This window comes from Kogia breviceps, chromosome 19 (assembly GCF_026419965.1).
Source record: "Kogia breviceps isolate mKogBre1 chromosome 19, mKogBre1 haplotype 1, whole genome shotgun sequence".
Taxonomy (NCBI): Eukaryota; Metazoa; Chordata; class Mammalia; order Artiodactyla; family Physeteridae; genus Kogia; species Kogia breviceps.
The window spans coordinates 34,774,068-34,791,550 of NC_081328.1; the positions used below are offsets into that span (position 1 = coordinate 34,774,068).

Genomic DNA, 17,483 nt, shown 5'->3' on the forward strand with positions numbered 1-17,483 from the left:
TGGTTTAGTTAGTATTTTCTTATAATTTAGAGGCCTTTATGAAGTTGATGTCCACATACAAATTTAGGTTATGAGTACTCCACTGTTCCATTCCTTACTCAGTATTTGGCCCAGGCACTTCTGTCCTGTCCTGATGTAAGTAATAAGTACAGTTGTTTTGTGGATATTTTTGGTCCGTTCCCAGAGGCCACAAGAGGGAATCCGAGAATCACACATTTGTGCGTTTGGGCTGTATTTCAGTGGTAAAACTATTAATGAAAATCTGAAAAATGCCGACTGGGTCGTCTTGTTTGTAATGTGCCACACTGGGTTCACTTTCGATTCTCAGTGATCTTTCTGTCTGACTGTTAGGAATTATGGCAGTTCTCCCAAGTTGATATTGCTTAGTTAACGCATTCCCTTAATTGTCTCTTATCGCAATCCTTTGAGCGAGGTTCGTTCTTTTCTCTTCATTTCATGTTACTGGGGAGAGAAGCAGTGCCTAAGGAGGTCAGGTAATTTTTCCTAACATTGTGCAGCAAATTAGTGTCAGGGCTATGTCAGCTCTCCATTTTCCATCTCTAGTCTGCGGTGCTACACTAAGTGAAACTGAATGCCATTTACCCAAGGAAACATGGGCTCTACCAAGGTTTTCTTTGGTAATGAAAGAGAATCATGAAAGCTTTACACTTTTAATTTTCTCTGTAATAATTTGGACCACAGAAAATCTACTTGAAATGTTTCAGCTTCTATTGACCTTCTTTCCATTTATTTATATTGAAAACAAGTAGCTGTTAGCAATAAATGTACATGTATTCCACCGTCAATGTATATGCCTCTGACAGGTAGAAGATTCCAGGGCCTCCTTGTAATGTTGCAATTAAAGTTGAAATATTAAATACCATATGAAATATGAAATACCAAATATGAAATATCTTGATACTAGTTAACTCTTAAAACATCTCTTTCCTTATCAAACATAGAATATCCGTTCAAAGCCTGGGAATATGTATTTTTGCCAAATTTTAAATATGTGGGTCTATTAATTTTTCTTTTTATCATTTTTTAAATGGATTATTTGGATATATTAGTTGAACTTATGAAAATGCTAATAATATTTGATCTTGACCTACAAAAATGGTGATTAAATATGTATTATCATTATAGGTTATAAAACATGGTAATGTAGTAAACCTACCACCCAACCCAGCAACATCACTGATAACTTAGAACTGACCTATATATGCTTCTCCCCTGTCCCTTAGACCTGTTGTTTCCCTACTCAGATGATGATAATAAATAGCGCTTTTGAATTATTTATCATTCCCTTGTTTATCACTTGCATGCCTGAACGATATATTGTTTAGGTTCGCTTATTTTTGAGCTTTATGAAAATAGTGTCAGGATGTATGTAGTCATCTAGGACTTTCTGTTTTCATATTATGTTTCTAAAATTTATTTGTATTGTGAATGTAACTATAATTCTTGATTTTTAGTGCTGTACAGTAGTTTTGTTGTGTATTCACACGACAGTTGATTGGTTTGTTTATTCATTCTCTTGCTGATGGACATTTATTTATTTATTTTTAATTATTTATTTGGCTGCTTTGGGTCTTAGTTGCGGTGCACAGGCTTCTCTAGTTGTGGCACGCGGGCTCAGTAGTTGCAGCACATGGGCTCTCTAGTTGTAGCGCGTGGGCTCCAGAGCGTGCAGGATCAGTAGTTGAGGCACGCGGGCTTAGTTGCCCCGTGGCGTGCGGGATCTTAGCTGCCTGACCAGGGACCGAGCCCACGTCCCTTGCATTGGAAGGCAGATTCTTAACCACTGGACCACCAGGGAGGTCCCCTGATGGACATTTAGATTGTTGCTAGTATTTTGATTAGAAATAGTGCTGCTGCTATAAACAATCTATATGCTGTCTGTTTATTTTTTTGGATTGTTTTAATTATACAGAAATTAAAAATATATTTCCAGTAGTTTTACCTTGACATTCTATGTGTAGACAAAGTAAACAAGAAATGGCACAATCTTTTATGAAATTTTATGCCTTTTATGAAATTTTCTTTTTTAAGAAAAGGAATTGACTTTAAAAGTGAGGCCCATTTGCAACTTGAAATTTAGAGGGTTATAGAGCCTTCCTGAGACATTTTCATGCAGTCATTTCTAAGACATAAATGTCACAGTCACGTCATCTTCACAGCTGCAATTTTGAATGAGTCTCCGTAGTCAACTTTATAGGCATTAAAAAAAAAATCTTTAGTTTTTCTCAAAATGGTATCATTTTAGCATCGTCATTTGCAGAGGAAAACAATCCCTTTCTAAGTTAAAAGTTTGGGCTCTGAAGACTCATTTGTGTATGCCATTTAAAATTTATTTTTAATTAAGCGTATTTAATGTTGGTAAGAGGTGCCAGACATTCAGAGCTCTGGAGACTCCAGGCATCCATATATCTGCACAACAAGTCTGGCTCAGACAGTAAAGGTACATTCTCCTTCCTGCTGTGTTCCTGTCTGTGTCTGAAGAGAGGAATTGCCCCAGTGAGAGGAGTCACAGTCTTTGGGCCGCACTCATTACCAAGTGCACATGTAACCAGCACAGAGTCCACTGGTAACCATAGTTTGAAAATCAGCTTGGCTCTTGCCAGTTCATTTTACCCAGTCTAGTAAATTGCCATCAAGTGTTAATGACTTTGGGCTCCTGTCAGCCTGGTTTAATTCAAGCTTAGGAACCCAGTGCCAAAAGCATTCTCCATTCCCTTCATTGGCCATCCCAAGAGATTCCTGCCTTTCCCTATGAGGAAGTTGGAATTAATTGGTCTTTTCCTTGGTGATTTGTTTGTTTGTTTTTTTTAAATCAGCAGTATTTTGAAGCTAAAACTGGAAGTAGGCTACTTCTACTTTTGGTGTTAATATTATATCAAAAAAGTAAGGGTGTTAATATGAGAAAGTTGCTGAACCAAATTAGAGATCTTACATGGGATGATCTCTGTGGGGTGGTTTGTGTTGGGTCCTGGGCTATTAAAATAATGTTATACTCTGGCTCTGATAAATGTGCTACTAATGCTAAGCATATTCATAGTTCATTAGCTTGGTTGCTTCATTGCTCAAGACCGTAACAGCTAGTTTTAAACAAATGAATAAACTTCTTGACCTGGTAGTAAATACCTCACTCCTACACAGAAGGGACTACAGGTCATTTGGATGGGGCATTAGCTTTGCCTCTGGGTTTATGACTGCATTTAAGGAAGGGATGACTTGCATCTTGAAGGTTAAAAGAAATTTTAGGATGTTCCTCAGCTGTCTTTCTCATCTAACTCATAGGAATAGCAAGAGTGGGGAGCTGATTCTCAAGGTTTGTGAATTCTGCTTTCATTTTAACATTTCTAACCTAATGTGGTGTAGGAGAGGAAGCACAGCCAGGGTTGTCAGGCAGAAGACTATCTGTTGGGTCTCATCTTCAGTTTGGTAATTTACATTTATTTTATAATGTTATATGGTTTATAAATCCTTGTATTTTGTATCCTGACAAACTTATGTTTCATTGATCCATCTAGAACTTACCAGGGTTTTTCTCTAGACTGAACAGTTAATTCAACTGGTTAAATCATGCTGCTGCTGAAGCCAAGCGGCAAGTTGGGTTCCTCTACAAACCCGTTGCCGTCATTCTGTTCCAAAGCTCTAAGTGCATGCCCAGCTGGAGCCAGTCATCTTGTATGTCATTGTTACCAATGACTGAGTAAGGGTATAAATGGTGTGGGATACCCACCCAGTTATCACTGCGCAAGATCTTCCAGGCCCACTCCTGTTCATTAAACTAACATTTGTGAGGAAATGCCAATTATTTACCAGACCCTATGGAAGCTGCATTTTATTTTTATGTTCCAGACCTAACTGAAAAAAGTGAAGTGCTTTTAGGCTTATTAGATTCTTTTCTCTGGAGAGTTTAGTTTAAATGGTAGTTTCTATAGAGTTCTTTGTATTTAACCTTTTGCTTAAGGCATAATAAGGTAAATACTTGAGGTTTAACATCTGTTTCTGTCAATTTTTTCCCTCTGGGGGTTTTGCCCAGGTCTTCAGGGCAGGGAAGGGGAGGAGCTTATTAGAAGTTTGGAAGAGAAGGAGATTTGTGGGGCTCTCTCCTTATTGTCCTGAGATGGTGTAGAATTAAGTATGATCATGATAGTTTGGAAATTACTTGATCCAGAGGTTAAAGACTTCATTTGTGAAGGTGGTTTCAAGAGAATATGCCTAACGTCAGTTTCTAAATGTACTGTCACAACAAGGTAAAAGTCATCTCTCCTCCTGCTGGGAAGAAAATTCCTGGTAACAAAAGCTTTGGACTGTGTTTTCTTATCTTTCACAGGTGAGTGTGGTGCAAGATTCTGTCAACATTTCTGGCCAGAACACCATGAATATGGTGAAGGTTCCTGAGTGCCGGTTGGCGGATGAGTTAGGAGGACTGTGGGAGAATTCCCGGTTCACAGACTGTTGTTTGTGTGTTGCTGGCCAGGAATTCCAGGCTCACAAAGCTATCTTAGCAGGTTGGTATTTATTCACGGGGAGCTTTAGTTGTGGTTAAACAAGGAAAAACAGTAGGCTGCATAATCACCTTTTGAATAACTTCAGCTTTTTGAACTAGTACAAAAAAACTGCAGCTAAATATATTTTTATATTGTGGTGACATTAGTTGTCAAAACCAAAAAGGCTACTCTCCATAAAAATGCTACTTCTTTTTTTCTCTCTGTAGTGGACTTAGGCCATCATTTTCAAGGAATGGATGATGATGTGTACTGGATACCTTTGCACCTGGAGGTTAGATGTCAAAACACTGGTTAAGAGCAGGTATCATCCCCTAGACAGGGACTTAGGATGTAACGGAGAGGATTCTGGACTCGGGACTAAACCAGCACATAGCCAAGTCCCCAGCCCTGGAGGTCTTAGCCCTCTCTTCCATACAAACATACTAGAAGAATGAGGATGTTGCCAGTGACATGGAAGATCAGGTCTTGTTCTAGTAATAGGCCCTTGGTCTTTAAGACCAGAAAGAGTGACACACAGCAGGAACTGTTGAGGCAGACTGATGGCCTTACCTCACAGGGAAGCATAGCTTTCAGCCACAAAATTATATTCAGGTCAAAAGATGTAAGAGGAAATCACATGAATCTTCAGGCAACAGATTTCTTACCAAGACCGTCAGCCCTGTCATTCTAAAGTACACACCTGGCAAAACCTCTGTCTGGCTCAGTCTAACCATCTTCCTGTTCCCTCTCTCAACTAGGTGTTACTGAGACTTGCTAAAGGAAGTCATTAACTCTTGTGTTTGTGCCTCTGTGCTCAGCTAGGCCCTTGGCATTGCCACTGCCAAGACCTCTTTCTACAGATGCATAGTCAGCTCCTTTTCTTTTTCTCCACAATAGACACTTCAGACCTTTACCACTCTCCTTTAATCTCCACCTCCTAAAAGATGACCTTGCTGCTTCTTCCAAGAGAAAATCAAGGCCCTTCTCCCTCAGCTCTTGCCTCTCACTTGCATTTTCTCTGCATTCTCAGTGGAGGAGGTGTTCTTCGTGTCCAAAGCAGACTACTTTCTACTGTTGTTCTGTTTCATGCGGCCTTCTCAGAAGCCTTACTCTGCCAGTTAGACCCTTGTTACCTGGTATCTTTGCCATCTCTTTCTCCTATTGCCTGTTTACGCTCAGCCTGTAAACATGCTCAAACTTCTCCCTCTAGTTATTCTCTCTTTATTTTCCAGAGCTAAGTTTCTTGAGTTAACATATTAATTCTCTCTCTTCTTTCCTCCCACTTATCCTCAGTTTGCCTCCATGCCACAAAAGCAGTTTTCCAAAGTTACAAGACCTGCTAGTTCCTAAATTTGAGGGACTCTTTATATGTTATTTGACTCCTTTCTTCTGGTTTCTCTGGCTGGCTTTCTGGCTCCTTCTAATGTGTGGCCTCCCTCTTCTTCACCCATCCCTTTAAACATTGTTATTCCCCAGGGGTCTGCCTTAGTTCTCTTTTCACTCTACTTAGTCTCCCTAGATTATTTTATTTATTCTCATAACATCAGCTTCTCTCTATCCACTGATCCCTCTAGGCATATTGCTGCTTTGGACCCTTCCCTCTTTATTAAAAGCACCAGCCCTTTAGTCTTCAGCTTCTTAATGTGTTTATATAGTACCTTATAGTCTGTAGCCTTTCCGAGATAAGAACAATGAGAATTGATATTCTTTTGGAATAGATTAAAATATTGAGGTTCAGAGGGTTACGTGATTTGCCCAAGATTATATGGTTAGAAAATGGCAAATCTAAAATTAGTCCTTTCTGACATAAATTAGGTCAAAGTTGCAGGTGCCTGTTAGCTGAAACTCCTTCTGTATATTCCATCTGTTCCTCCTCTCTTAGGTAGAGATTGGTAGTCTCAACCTTCACCAAAACCCCTGATTTATTGGACATGATAAAATTTGAGTTCTTAGCCATTTTATTACTTTCATGGTTGAAATTAAGTTTACTTATTTTTCATGGTGTTCATTAGACTAGAATGGGCATGGCTGTTTCTGAACCTTTTTTCATTATTCCCACCCCTAAGGAAAAAAATTAAGAGACAGTAAGTACTAAGGAGTAAGATTTTGTCTAGTTGGGTTAAGATCTGAAGGGCCACAAACAATTGTGACACCTGAGATTGTTTTCACCTCTTTGGGGCGTTATCATCTCTGTTGATAATGCATGGCTTGGAGGAACAGACAGCCTGCCATAAATAAGCCTGCACTTCATCTAGCTAACGGATGCCATTGAGCCCTGTTCCTGACCTCCTTGCTGTGTGGTCCCTGGAAGCGGAGGAAGTAGGTATCATTGTTCCAGGCAAAAATGCAGGTATTAGGACACCCTGCTTAGACCATGAAGGACCTTCCATTTGAACCCCAAGATCTACTGAGGGGATATCATTGTCATCTAGCATAGGTAATTTGAGTAATCTCCTTGAAATAGGAATGGTTGGAATGGAGCCAATAAATTATTTTGAAAGAAGTGATTTCTTTTTTTCCCTATGTATTATATAATAATTATTCACTTATTGTATAATATAAAAAGAAAGTAATTTTATAATTCTGGCACAATTTGATACAAAAGACCATTTCTGTAGTAGTGGGACAGGAAAGAAAATGATCTCCTCTTCTGGAGTTCCCTGGTGGTCCAGTGGTTAGGACTCGGTGCTTTCACTGCCATTGGCCCAGGTTCAATCCCTGGTCAGGGAACTAAGATCCCACAAGCCACGTGGTGCGGCCAAAAAAGAAAAAAAAGACAATGATCTCTATGATCTCTTCTTCATAACAGAAGAACCAAGAGATTTTGGTGTGATAACCATATCTGTCTCTGTTTTCCTTTCACTTTGTAGCTCGTTCTCCAGTTTTTAGTGCCATGTTTGAACATGAAATGGAGGAAAGCAAAAAGGTATGTAACAGGATAGAGATACATCTTTTTAGATAGGTGGCTAGAATCAGATCATTTCCCCATTTGGCAGCAGATTTATTTTCGTTTTTTTTTGTCTTATTATGTTATTAAAATGGAGTACAGTTCCCTGAGCAGACAATTTCTGAGAGCAGAGAGAGGTAGTCTGGGAGCATTCTAGGTAAAGCAGAATCACTATTCCAGGCAGGTCATCCAAATAGTCTTGGGTGAGGGTATTAGACATGTGTTTCTACTGAGGAAAAGAAAGGTGAAAAATCAAAGATATAGTTGTCTTGCTATTGTATTTGAGAAAACAAAAGGTGGTACATATGATGGGAGAGAAGGCTATTACAATCAAATAGGGCAAAGAGAACTTTTCCATTCGTGTTAGATTTAAAATGATATGAGCTCCTCTCTTCATCAGAGCTTAAAATCATGAAAATTGTTTAGGGATTTTGTTCTGTTGGAATGTTTCTCATTTTTAGTTTCTTTGGCATAGAATCGGGTTGAAATCAATGATGTGGAGCCTGAAGTTTTTAAGGAAATGATGTGCTTCATTTACACGGGGAAGGCTCCGAACCTCGACAAAATGGCTGATGATTTGCTGGCAGCTGCTGACAAGGTGAGATAAGAACAGGAAAATAATAACAAAACTAGGAGTTTTGGTGACCTCTTGAGTTTCATGACTGGGCTTTTATGTTGCTTTGTGGGCAGGATGAACATATATCTTAGTTTTGTTTTTTTTAAATATTTATTTATTTATTTGGTTGCACCAGTCTTAGTTGCAGTAGGCAGGCTCCTTAGTTGCAGCACGTGGGCTTCTTAGTTGCAGCAGGTGGGCTTCTTAGTTGCGGCATGTGAACTCATAGTTGCAGCATGCATGTGGGATCCAGTTCCCTGACCGGGGATTGAACCCAGGCCCCCTGCATTGGGAGCGTGAAGTCCTATCCATTGGGCCACGAGGGAAGTCCCACATATATCTTAGTTTGGCCAGAACAGTCTTGGTTTACACTTGTGTTCCAGCACAGTTACTGATAGCACCCTTTTTATTTTCAAAAGTATCCTGCTTTGAAGGGTAAATTATATGGTCATCCTAACTGTGGAAAAGAAGGATAAGTTGATGTTTACCTCTCTTCTCTTGCCAATCTCAAATTCAACCACAGTGATTTTAAAGATTCAGATAATACTAACATTTGGATTTATAATTTGGCTTTGTAATTTACAAAAATGTTCTTGAGTTCATTAACTTTTATTTAAACTTTGTCAGGAAGAGAATAACTTTTACCTAGTATCCTGCTTATTAGCATTTTCAGCTTTTCCCTTAGAAGTTATTGAATATACCATATTCAGAATTGTAAGATGATGAATACATCTTTAGGAAAAAAGAGGTACTACCACAATAAATGTATGCTTTGATTGTAAGACACATTTTAATTTGAGAAATGTTAAAGTGTGAAAATAAAAATGTAGATCTTACCCTTAAGGAAATATGGTTATTACCTAAAACAACAGGCTGGTGATTCCCAAAATAGGGTTGAGGGGAAAAGGTTAATGAAATACCAAGTCAAACTGGTATTTTTTGTATTGCTCTTTTATAGCAGGACCTTTCTCAGATCCTTTAGTATGTCAGTGTGTACTGTTAGTTTTCTAAAAGAGAATATAATAAACAAATTTCTCCAATTTAGTTAACCCTGGAGTTACTTTTCTCAAGGATCACCTCTGGGGATTAGTGTTCCCCAAAACATACTTTGGGAAACTGACTTTCATTGTGTAGATAGACCAGAGAGAGCAATGACCTGTTCCTCCAAGGCCCTGTGGTCTGAGGAAATGTGACTGGCGGAGTGGGGGCGGGTATGTGTGTAAAAGGATTGCTATTTATCCTATGGAAGCTTCTCTTACATTGGGGGGCAGTTGAGGCAAGAGTGTTAAAGGGCTTAAACCCGGCCAGCAATAGACTCCATGAGAAAGATGGTTCTCTGCTGGAGGTGCCTCCTTTTCCTGCCATGATGCTGCAGCACCCACCTGAGGGGCACAGCTGGCTCTGGCCTGAGAGCATCAGAGCCTTCTCAGGATTCACTCACGGGAGTAATCTCCTTCCTTCTCCCTTAGCGCCCCTGAGGAGAGTGTTTGTGTTTACAGTGGAGGTTTTATCTTTATTGATCATCTTTTTGGAGTGTTTGTAGAGGATGAGGCATATGAACCCAATCAGTGCTACCAGTGAAAAGGATTGAATAATAGCTGTATCTTTCTTATCACCTTTCAAGACTTTATTAAGTACAATTAAGCACTGTGAACATCCTGTACCCTTCCAGTCTAGCTCAGTTCTGACCAGAGGAAACTTGCTTACAGTGGAACCGGAAAGAAAATATTCGCTGTGAGCTCTGGGGAAGTAGAATACACAGCCCAAATGGCTGCTTTTTATAAACATGAGTTTATAATGATTCTGCCTCATTCGCCCTCTGATTTTTTTTCTTCTTCTTCTTCTTTTTGGCCTCACCACGCGGCTTGTGGGATTTTAGTTCCCCGAGCAGGGATCGAACCCAGGCCCTCAGCAGCAGTGAGAGCACAGACTCCTGACCACTGGACTGCCAGGGAATTCCCCGTCCTCTGTTTTTCAGTGAAGCAGTCACTTGTGCTTATACATACCAGGCACTTATCCCCCTCATCGTCTAGCTCCCATAAGGATGAGTAGCATCACAAGGTCAAATTTTTAGACAGAAATACGAAAACTCAGAGTTGTATATTCTCAGAGCCAGGGTTAGACATCTGTGTCCCTGGGTTTTCATTCCACCTCCTCAGCCAGGGAGCCTACTGGGAACCTATTGTAAGTACGGGAAGCAGGGGGTCAGCCTGAACTGACATTCTAAGGTTGGTGTTTTTCAGTACAATGTGTTAGTTAAAGCAGTTGAATCACAGCAGTGCTCTAAATTTATGAATGAGAGGTAACTGAAGGGTGCGTTTTTCAAATTCCATTCAAAAATTTCCCATTCCTTGCTCTAAGCTTATTTGAAAACATTTTTACCTTTACACCTCCTTGTGAGCTTCAGGAAAACAGAATAAGAAAATTTTCACGGAAGGATCTAAACATCTAGAATTTACTCAAGAGGCTAAAACAGCTTCTTCTGAGTTTTTCCAGTCTCCTGGGGACATGTGTAATTAGACCAAAAACAATACAAAATACATAGCCCAGGCCTAGGAGACAAAATTTCAGTCTCTCGGGTAAGTACTGCCATTAGGCAGGTTTTTTAGAAGCATAATTAAGAAAAAAAACTTTGTCCCCAAGGGATGAAAATGGCTACTTTTGTCTAATTATGCAGTAGGGATCAGAGTGATTCACAGTAAAAGTCCTTTTAAAATAATTTTATTGAGAAAGGATAAGATGAATGTTCTGTGCAGCACTGTATGAAGACTGAACATTTACTTAACCTTTTCCAGTCTTTTACAACAAAGACGGCAGCCTGATTTCCTTCTTGTGTAGTGTCATTCCTGTTTTCCATGGAAACTGTTTTCCAGTTACTCAAATGTAAGAAATTAAAGCTGCACCCCAAACCAATGAAACTCTCTTTTTGCTGCAGGAGATCACAGTGCCAGCAGATATGCCTCCTCACCCAGAATTCATAACAATAAAATGGTCTTGGTTTGATCGTCATGATTCAGCCTGAGGGAGTATTGTGTCATTGAGTTCTCAGGCCCTCAAGATGGGACCTATACGGAGACTGTGGATACTCTCAGAGCAAACCGTTCTCCTATGAACTGATTAATGACATTTTATCTTGTGCCTCCTTTTATCCCTCCTTCCCCCTCTTCCCTGAAGTTCCTTAGTAAGTTCATAATATATTTGAGAGCAAGTAGTACAGTTGCATCAAAACAAATCAGATAGATCAGATGTGCCCAGTATTAACCTAGGCCTTCATTTCCTAAAACATTTATTTATACGCTTTACTTGGATAATAGGAAGTTTTTAGGCTGAAACTGGATCCAGGGTCTCTGTTGCTTTGTTCTTCTACCCTAAGAATCTTAACCTCAACCGCCATAAGATAGGACTCCATTTATCCTTTTCTGTTGAAAAGGAGGCCTCTGGTTGACACTCATTCAGGAATAACTAGTGGTAGAGGTGCTGGTGAAAGTCACCACAGGGCTCCTTTTCACAGCCTGATGGGACAGTTGGAATATCCTGCTGGGCTGGTGACAATGCTTAAGTAGAAAGGACTGTGCTGCACCCTAGTCTGGCTCTAAATAAAAGGATTGCAGAAATTTAAATGTAAGGTCCCCGTTGACTTGAAGCGGAGAAATGCCTCATCGTAAGGGTAGGTGGTGATGGTTTAAGAGACACCTTAGTGGTAGTCGGGGTAGGGGAAAACTTGAAGATATGGGTCTATTCCATAATTGCCACTTTTCTAATAGACTTTAGAACTTGAATGGCAGCTATGCAAGTTATCTTGGCTGTTCATTTCGGCCTTCGGAGTATGGTTATGTTTTATAATTGCAGTAGCAGCATTTTCATGGTCTGTGCAGTTTTGTTAAGGTATCCAGTTTCGTGATGGTACAGCTGAAGAAAACAACTTCCGTAGCAGTCAGCCCAGAGCCATTCCTGCTCTGACGACAGCCACGCTTGTGTTTTACAGTATGCCTTGGAGCGTTTAAAGGTCATGTGTGAGGATGCCCTCTGCAGTAACCTCTCCGTGGAGAACGCCGCAGAAATTCTCATCCTGGCTGACCTCCACAGCGCAGATCAGTTGAAAACTCAGGCAGTGGATTTCATCAACTAGTGAGTTGTCATCTTCAAAGTTCTTTCAGGGTGGTTGGGTTAGTTAACGAATGAGAAAGGAAGACTTTGAATGGGTGAGGGAAACAGGTGAGTAGCTTCATTAAGCTTTTTAGTAGTAAGTAGAGAGTGTCCATCTTTTCCTTCAGCTTGACAGTGTGAAAAATGGTTTTGCTAATCTGATTGGTGAGTGAAGTGTATTACTACCTTGCAGGATCAGAATAGATGAAAACGACAACTTGCTGGTCTGAAAAAGCTGTGTCCCCTAAAGCGATAGTATCTTTACTTCACACTCACCGGCTTAAAAAAAGACATGCAGATCTCTGGGAGAGCAGGAGTGGATTTTTATGAGTTAGTAAGAGTGTCCAGTGGTCGACTGCCGAATGGGGAAAAGAGAAGGCATAAGCAGAGACGAGGTCGTAAAGTAACTGTTTTGAGGAGGAAGCGTAAATTCCAGTAGATCTGTTCCTTCATCCTAAATGACCATATTACTTTCTGAAATAATTCTCAGTGGGACATGTTACACTCCTTTGCTTGATCGGGAGCAAAAGTTGGAAAAAGCCCCAGGAAGAGAAGGAGGCCTACTAATAAAACCCTCAAAACAGCAGTTCTGGGGGGTGAGAGGTCTAGGAGGTTGCAGGGTAGGTGAGTAAACGTTATTTAACACAGAAAATGCCCTGAAAACAGGAAGTGATGTCCTCTAAGTCTGTAAGACTGTTTCGAAGCAAAGTGTTCCTTGTCCTGAGTGCTCACTCTGTGCCGGACACTTGCTTGGTGCTTTTTCGATGTTAACCATTCAGTGAAGTGTGAGTATTAGCCCCTCTTTTTCGATTATCAAATAGTCCCCAGGCTATGACCTGCTTTGTGGTTATGGGACTAGTAAATGGCAAAGCCAGATGGAAGCTCAGAGCTGTCTGACCCAGAGAAGTCTTGCTCTTCCTCTTTATCAGTATCACCAATGAATATGAAGAGCGTTGATGATGTAGAGAAGAGCCTGAGGAACATTTCGCCTTTTGTAATTGAGAACATAGTGTCTCAGGGTCCTAGTTTTCAGAGTTACAACAGTCGCAACCTGGTCACCTGTCTGCACATTGTCTAACAGGCAAATTCTCATGCATATTAAGGGTTCTGTCTGAGTACGTCTAGCATTGACACCCATAACATCAAGCCCTGGGAAATTCGGCTGTCTAGGTGGCTGTTTAATTCATCCTTCATTCACCCCTCTGGTAACCCATCTCTCACATTTCTCCTAGTCATGCTTCGGATGTCTTGGAGACCTCTGGGTGGAAGTCAATGGTGGTATCACATCCCCACTTGGTGGCAGAGGCGTACCGCTCTCTGGCTTCAGCACAGTGCCCGTTTCTGGGACCCCCACGCAAGCGCCTGAAGCAGTCCTAAGATCCTGCCTGTTGTAAGACTCCGTTTATTTTCCAGAAGCAGCAGCCACTGTTGCTACCACAAACCACCAGGTAGACAGCGCAATCTGTGGAGCTTCTACTCCGTTGTGGGGGGAAAAGACTGCATCGTGGCCCCAGACTTTTAAAACAGCACTAAATAAACTTGGGGGAAATGGGGGTGGGGGGAGGGAAGGGCCCGGGACTCGGGGCTGTTCAACCTAATGAAAACCCTGTTGCTACGTCACTGTGTTCTCTCTGGCCTGGCCGAGTTTGGTACTGTGGGGATTCAGTTTAGGCGCTAGCCCTGAGGACATCCCAGCGGTGGTACTTTGGAGAAACCTGTCTGCATCTGACTGAGCAGAACAGATCGTCAGGTGCCTGGAGCAAAAAGAAAATTTAAAAAGGACATTTAGTTTTAAGAGAAGGGAAAAGGAAAGAAGAAAGGATTTTTGCAGAATTTCTCAAAAATCAGTTTTTGGATTCCAGTAGTATTTATGTTGAGAGAAGTTTTAGTCCATCCAGCTACGCTAAAACTTGGGTATTTGTGAGAACTCACCGCCACCATGCGCGTATCAGAAGAGCCCTCTTGTTAGCACTTACTGTTTGTAAGAACACAATATGTCCCGTTACCCTTTTATGAAAAACAACAAGCAGAGGTGAAAGGGGAAGGAGTTGATTTGATCTAGATGATGAGTATTCTGATGTGGTAGCTTTTGGAAAAAAATCTTTATTGGTCTTGAAAACTGGAAAAAATAATTCATCCAGAATTCATACTGTCTTGACAAAAACTATGGTTCTCTGTTTTTAGATATTGTGGAAAATGTTTTTTGGCGTTTTTCTCTGATTTTATTTCTTCTCCCCTGTTCCTTTTTCTAAAAAACAAACACACACAAAACAAAAACAGAGCAAAAAGAAGAGAAAAGGAAATTTTATTATTAATGCTGTGCGGAAAAACTCCCAGCCCAGATTGCTCAGCTGTTTGTACCTGACTTGCCACCTGCATAGGAGCCAGTCCTGTTCCTTCCAATTCGCCCCTCTTCCTACAGGGGAGAACTTCCAAATGTTAATTTTTTTCTTTTTGAAAATATAAATAATTACTATTTTGTACTGTGTGGTATCTCTGGTCTTTTGTTTCACTCACCTGGCTTGTCTTTTGGGTCTGAGTTCCTTAAGGGATTTTGAAGGCCTAGTTTGATTCTTTAGCTTTCAGAGATTATGCTCAAAATGTCTAAGCAGTAGGAATTTCTTGCGTCTCCCTAATCTCAAGTCTCCTTTGTGAGCTGCCAGCATCTGCCGGTCCCTTGTCCTTCTTACCTCACAGTCCACGTCCTACTGAGCGATCAGGCTCCTTCTGCCAAGGCGAGTGACAGAAGTGGGCTTTCCTGCACCCTACATGTTTTAAGACCGAGTTCCCAATCTCCCTTCTCCTTAAGTAAATACAAAAATATCAAGGGGACATGAATGTGGAGACTTAATAAAGGGCAATTCTTACCTCTGACTGGTTCTGTCACTGACTGGATGTGTTTGCAGAAAAGTTATTGTCCAAATTCCCGGTGAGCTCACAGGAATGCTCTGGGCTCCTCCTGTGCCTTTCCTACAGCAGTGCTGGACAGGGTAGTGGGACACTGGAGAACCATTGGCCACTGGGCCAAGGTGTGTATTATTTGACCTATCATCAGTATAATCAAAGGCAGGATTTGCTCATTAGGAACCACTCCTTTGTGCTTCTCGGTTTCCTCCTAAGTGTCACCTGTGTGAGCAAGTGCCCAGTTCTCCGTGTCCTGGCTGCTGTCCTGTGCCTCCTGAGTCCTCACTTTCCAGATCAGCACGAGGATCTGGGGACCAGGGTGTACCCAGGGTCTCCTGTACCCACACTGTCTCTCAGGTAACCGCTCTGGCTCAGCACTGCTCACGTTTCAGCAAACCTTCCTGTACAGTATCTCATTTGAACTTCCCAACAACTCGATGGGTTGGGTAGGATAAATGAGAGAGAGATAGCATCTTCCTATTTTATAGGTGAGAGAAATTGAAACCCCGAGGGATATGCCTAAGGTTACACAACTTGAGCGAGAGTTCTTCTAATGTGATACCCTGAAAAGGTTATGTAAGCAACTGGAGGAAGTTCCATTTCTGAAATGTTTAGGTGTGCAATCTGAGGTAAAGCTTTCTTTCTGTGGGAATAGCAAGGGCAAAAGCTCTGGAAAGGTGCCTCAGCTGGCCTGTTTGTCAGAGGATCCAGGAGGACAAACCAGGCTTCAGATTCGCCCTTCCTCATTCACAGAAAGCTGTGGCTTGGGGGCTGGTAGGTTCAGGGAACATGTCCTCAGGAGGGTAGCAGTTCTGGCATCAAGCTTCTGGCAAGATGAAAGTCCCTTCTGGGATTTCCCAAAATTTACGGGATCTCCACTGTGGGCTTTACTGTTGGGTACAAAGCAGTTAGGATTTCGGGTACAGGTGAAGCTGTTTGATGCTTCTCCTGTCATTATTATATTCTTTCTGGACGTGTTTGTTTCTGTTTAAATGATAGAGTTGAAGCCATCTGGTTACGACAACATCAGAACCCCAGCATACTGTTCATAAACCTCCGACTGCCACCACCCCCTCCCTGAGCTCCCTCACATCTGAAATTTAATTCAAGTTAGCGCCACAGTCTGGGGCATGTGCTGTCACTGCAGAGATGTCCGTGCCAGTGGAACAGTTGGAGATTTCAATTCCACAAGGATATGGCTTATTTATCAAAACAATATTTCAGGCAAGTAGTTTCACAGAACCTTTGGAGTTGCAGTTTCAGGTCCAAATACTGTTATCTGGCATCATTCCCCAACTGCCCTCCTTCCTTATTGTCAGCCCCCCTCTATCTGGCCATTCACGGAAAATTTTTCTTGTTCCTTATGTAGAGATTAAAGCTGTGTTATTAGGCATTTCAAACACCTCTATGAGGTTTAACAATTCAGGTAAGAGAGGCCTCTCTTTTCCTTGTCACTGGTAAGTCTGCTGGGCTTTTAGGTCTTTAAGAGATTCCCCCCCTTTTTTTTTTAATTCCAGCCAGAGACATCAAGAAAGATTCTTTCTTAGGCCAAAAGATCTCTGGCTTGACCACCACTCTGTGCATTCATTTATAATTCTGGCTTAAACCTATTGTAGGTTCTTCATACCGCGTGAGCCTGTGCAGATGAAAGGGAACAGCCTGTATGTTTATGAGCAAAACAACATCGGGGCGGGGTGGGGGGGAGTTGAGCTGTACTTTGAAACTGACTGTTGCTTTGTTCTGGCTCTTCAACTCCTATAAAAGAACAGCAACTAAATCCCCCCAACATGACTGTATTGGCTCCTTTGGTTTATCTTTGTCAAAGACAAATTCTTGGCTGGAGCCCAACCTTATTTTCCACAGCTAATTATCTTTTTAATCAGCCCAGGCCTGTGTGTTTCCTTTATCTCATGACTTTTCCCTGAACCCTGCCCTGTATCATTTAGATGCATTTCTAATGGCTTGCTGACTAATCCAGCATTCAGGTGAGTATTGTTGGACGGCTCTTTATGTATGTGTATGTGCAAGGTAGATGTGTTTCCCCCCTTTTAATTTCAGAAGTGACCTTGCCACGTTGGGGACTTTGACCCAATAGGTGGACACCTCCTGGAGACAGTAAGCAAGGAAGCAAATGTAGGATGATCAGTACTGGGGATAATGAGCTGGGAGAACCAGAAGCTTTGACCTCCAGATGAGAGCGGAAACCTGAATGTTGTTGACTGATGGGATCTTTACGTGGCTAAGCTATTATAATGTGAGATATCATTCCCTCACTGTAAATCCTGTAATGCTGGAGTGGAAAGTGGCATCTGGAATACTGTTTGGTTCTGATTCCTGCAGCTCTAGGAAAAGAGAATTTTAGACTTGAGGG

At 41.4% G+C, this 17,483-nt stretch overlaps 1 protein-coding gene across 12 annotated transcripts in view; it reads left to right on the forward strand.

The window, feature by feature from the left end:
* The window catches only part of SPOP (speckle type BTB/POZ protein), a 65,833-nt gene extending 51,142 nt beyond the window's left edge, over positions 1 to 14,691 (forward strand). For all 12 annotated transcript variants that reach the window (XM_067021841.1, XM_059046368.2, XM_059046371.2 and 9 more), the window contains 5 exons: positions 4,343 to 4,520; positions 7,370 to 7,425; positions 7,922 to 8,044; positions 12,048 to 12,190; positions 13,441 to 14,691. In XM_067021841.1, coding sequence (XP_066877942.1) covers positions 4,343 to 4,520; positions 7,370 to 7,425; positions 7,922 to 8,044; positions 12,048 to 12,190; positions 13,441 to 13,585 — 645 coding nt within the window. In that variant the 3' untranslated portion in view covers positions 13,586 to 14,691. The remainder of the gene's footprint in view (positions 1 to 4,342; positions 4,521 to 7,369; positions 7,426 to 7,921; positions 8,045 to 12,047; positions 12,191 to 13,440) is intronic.
* Positions 14,692 to 17,483: the final 2,792 nt, after the last annotated feature.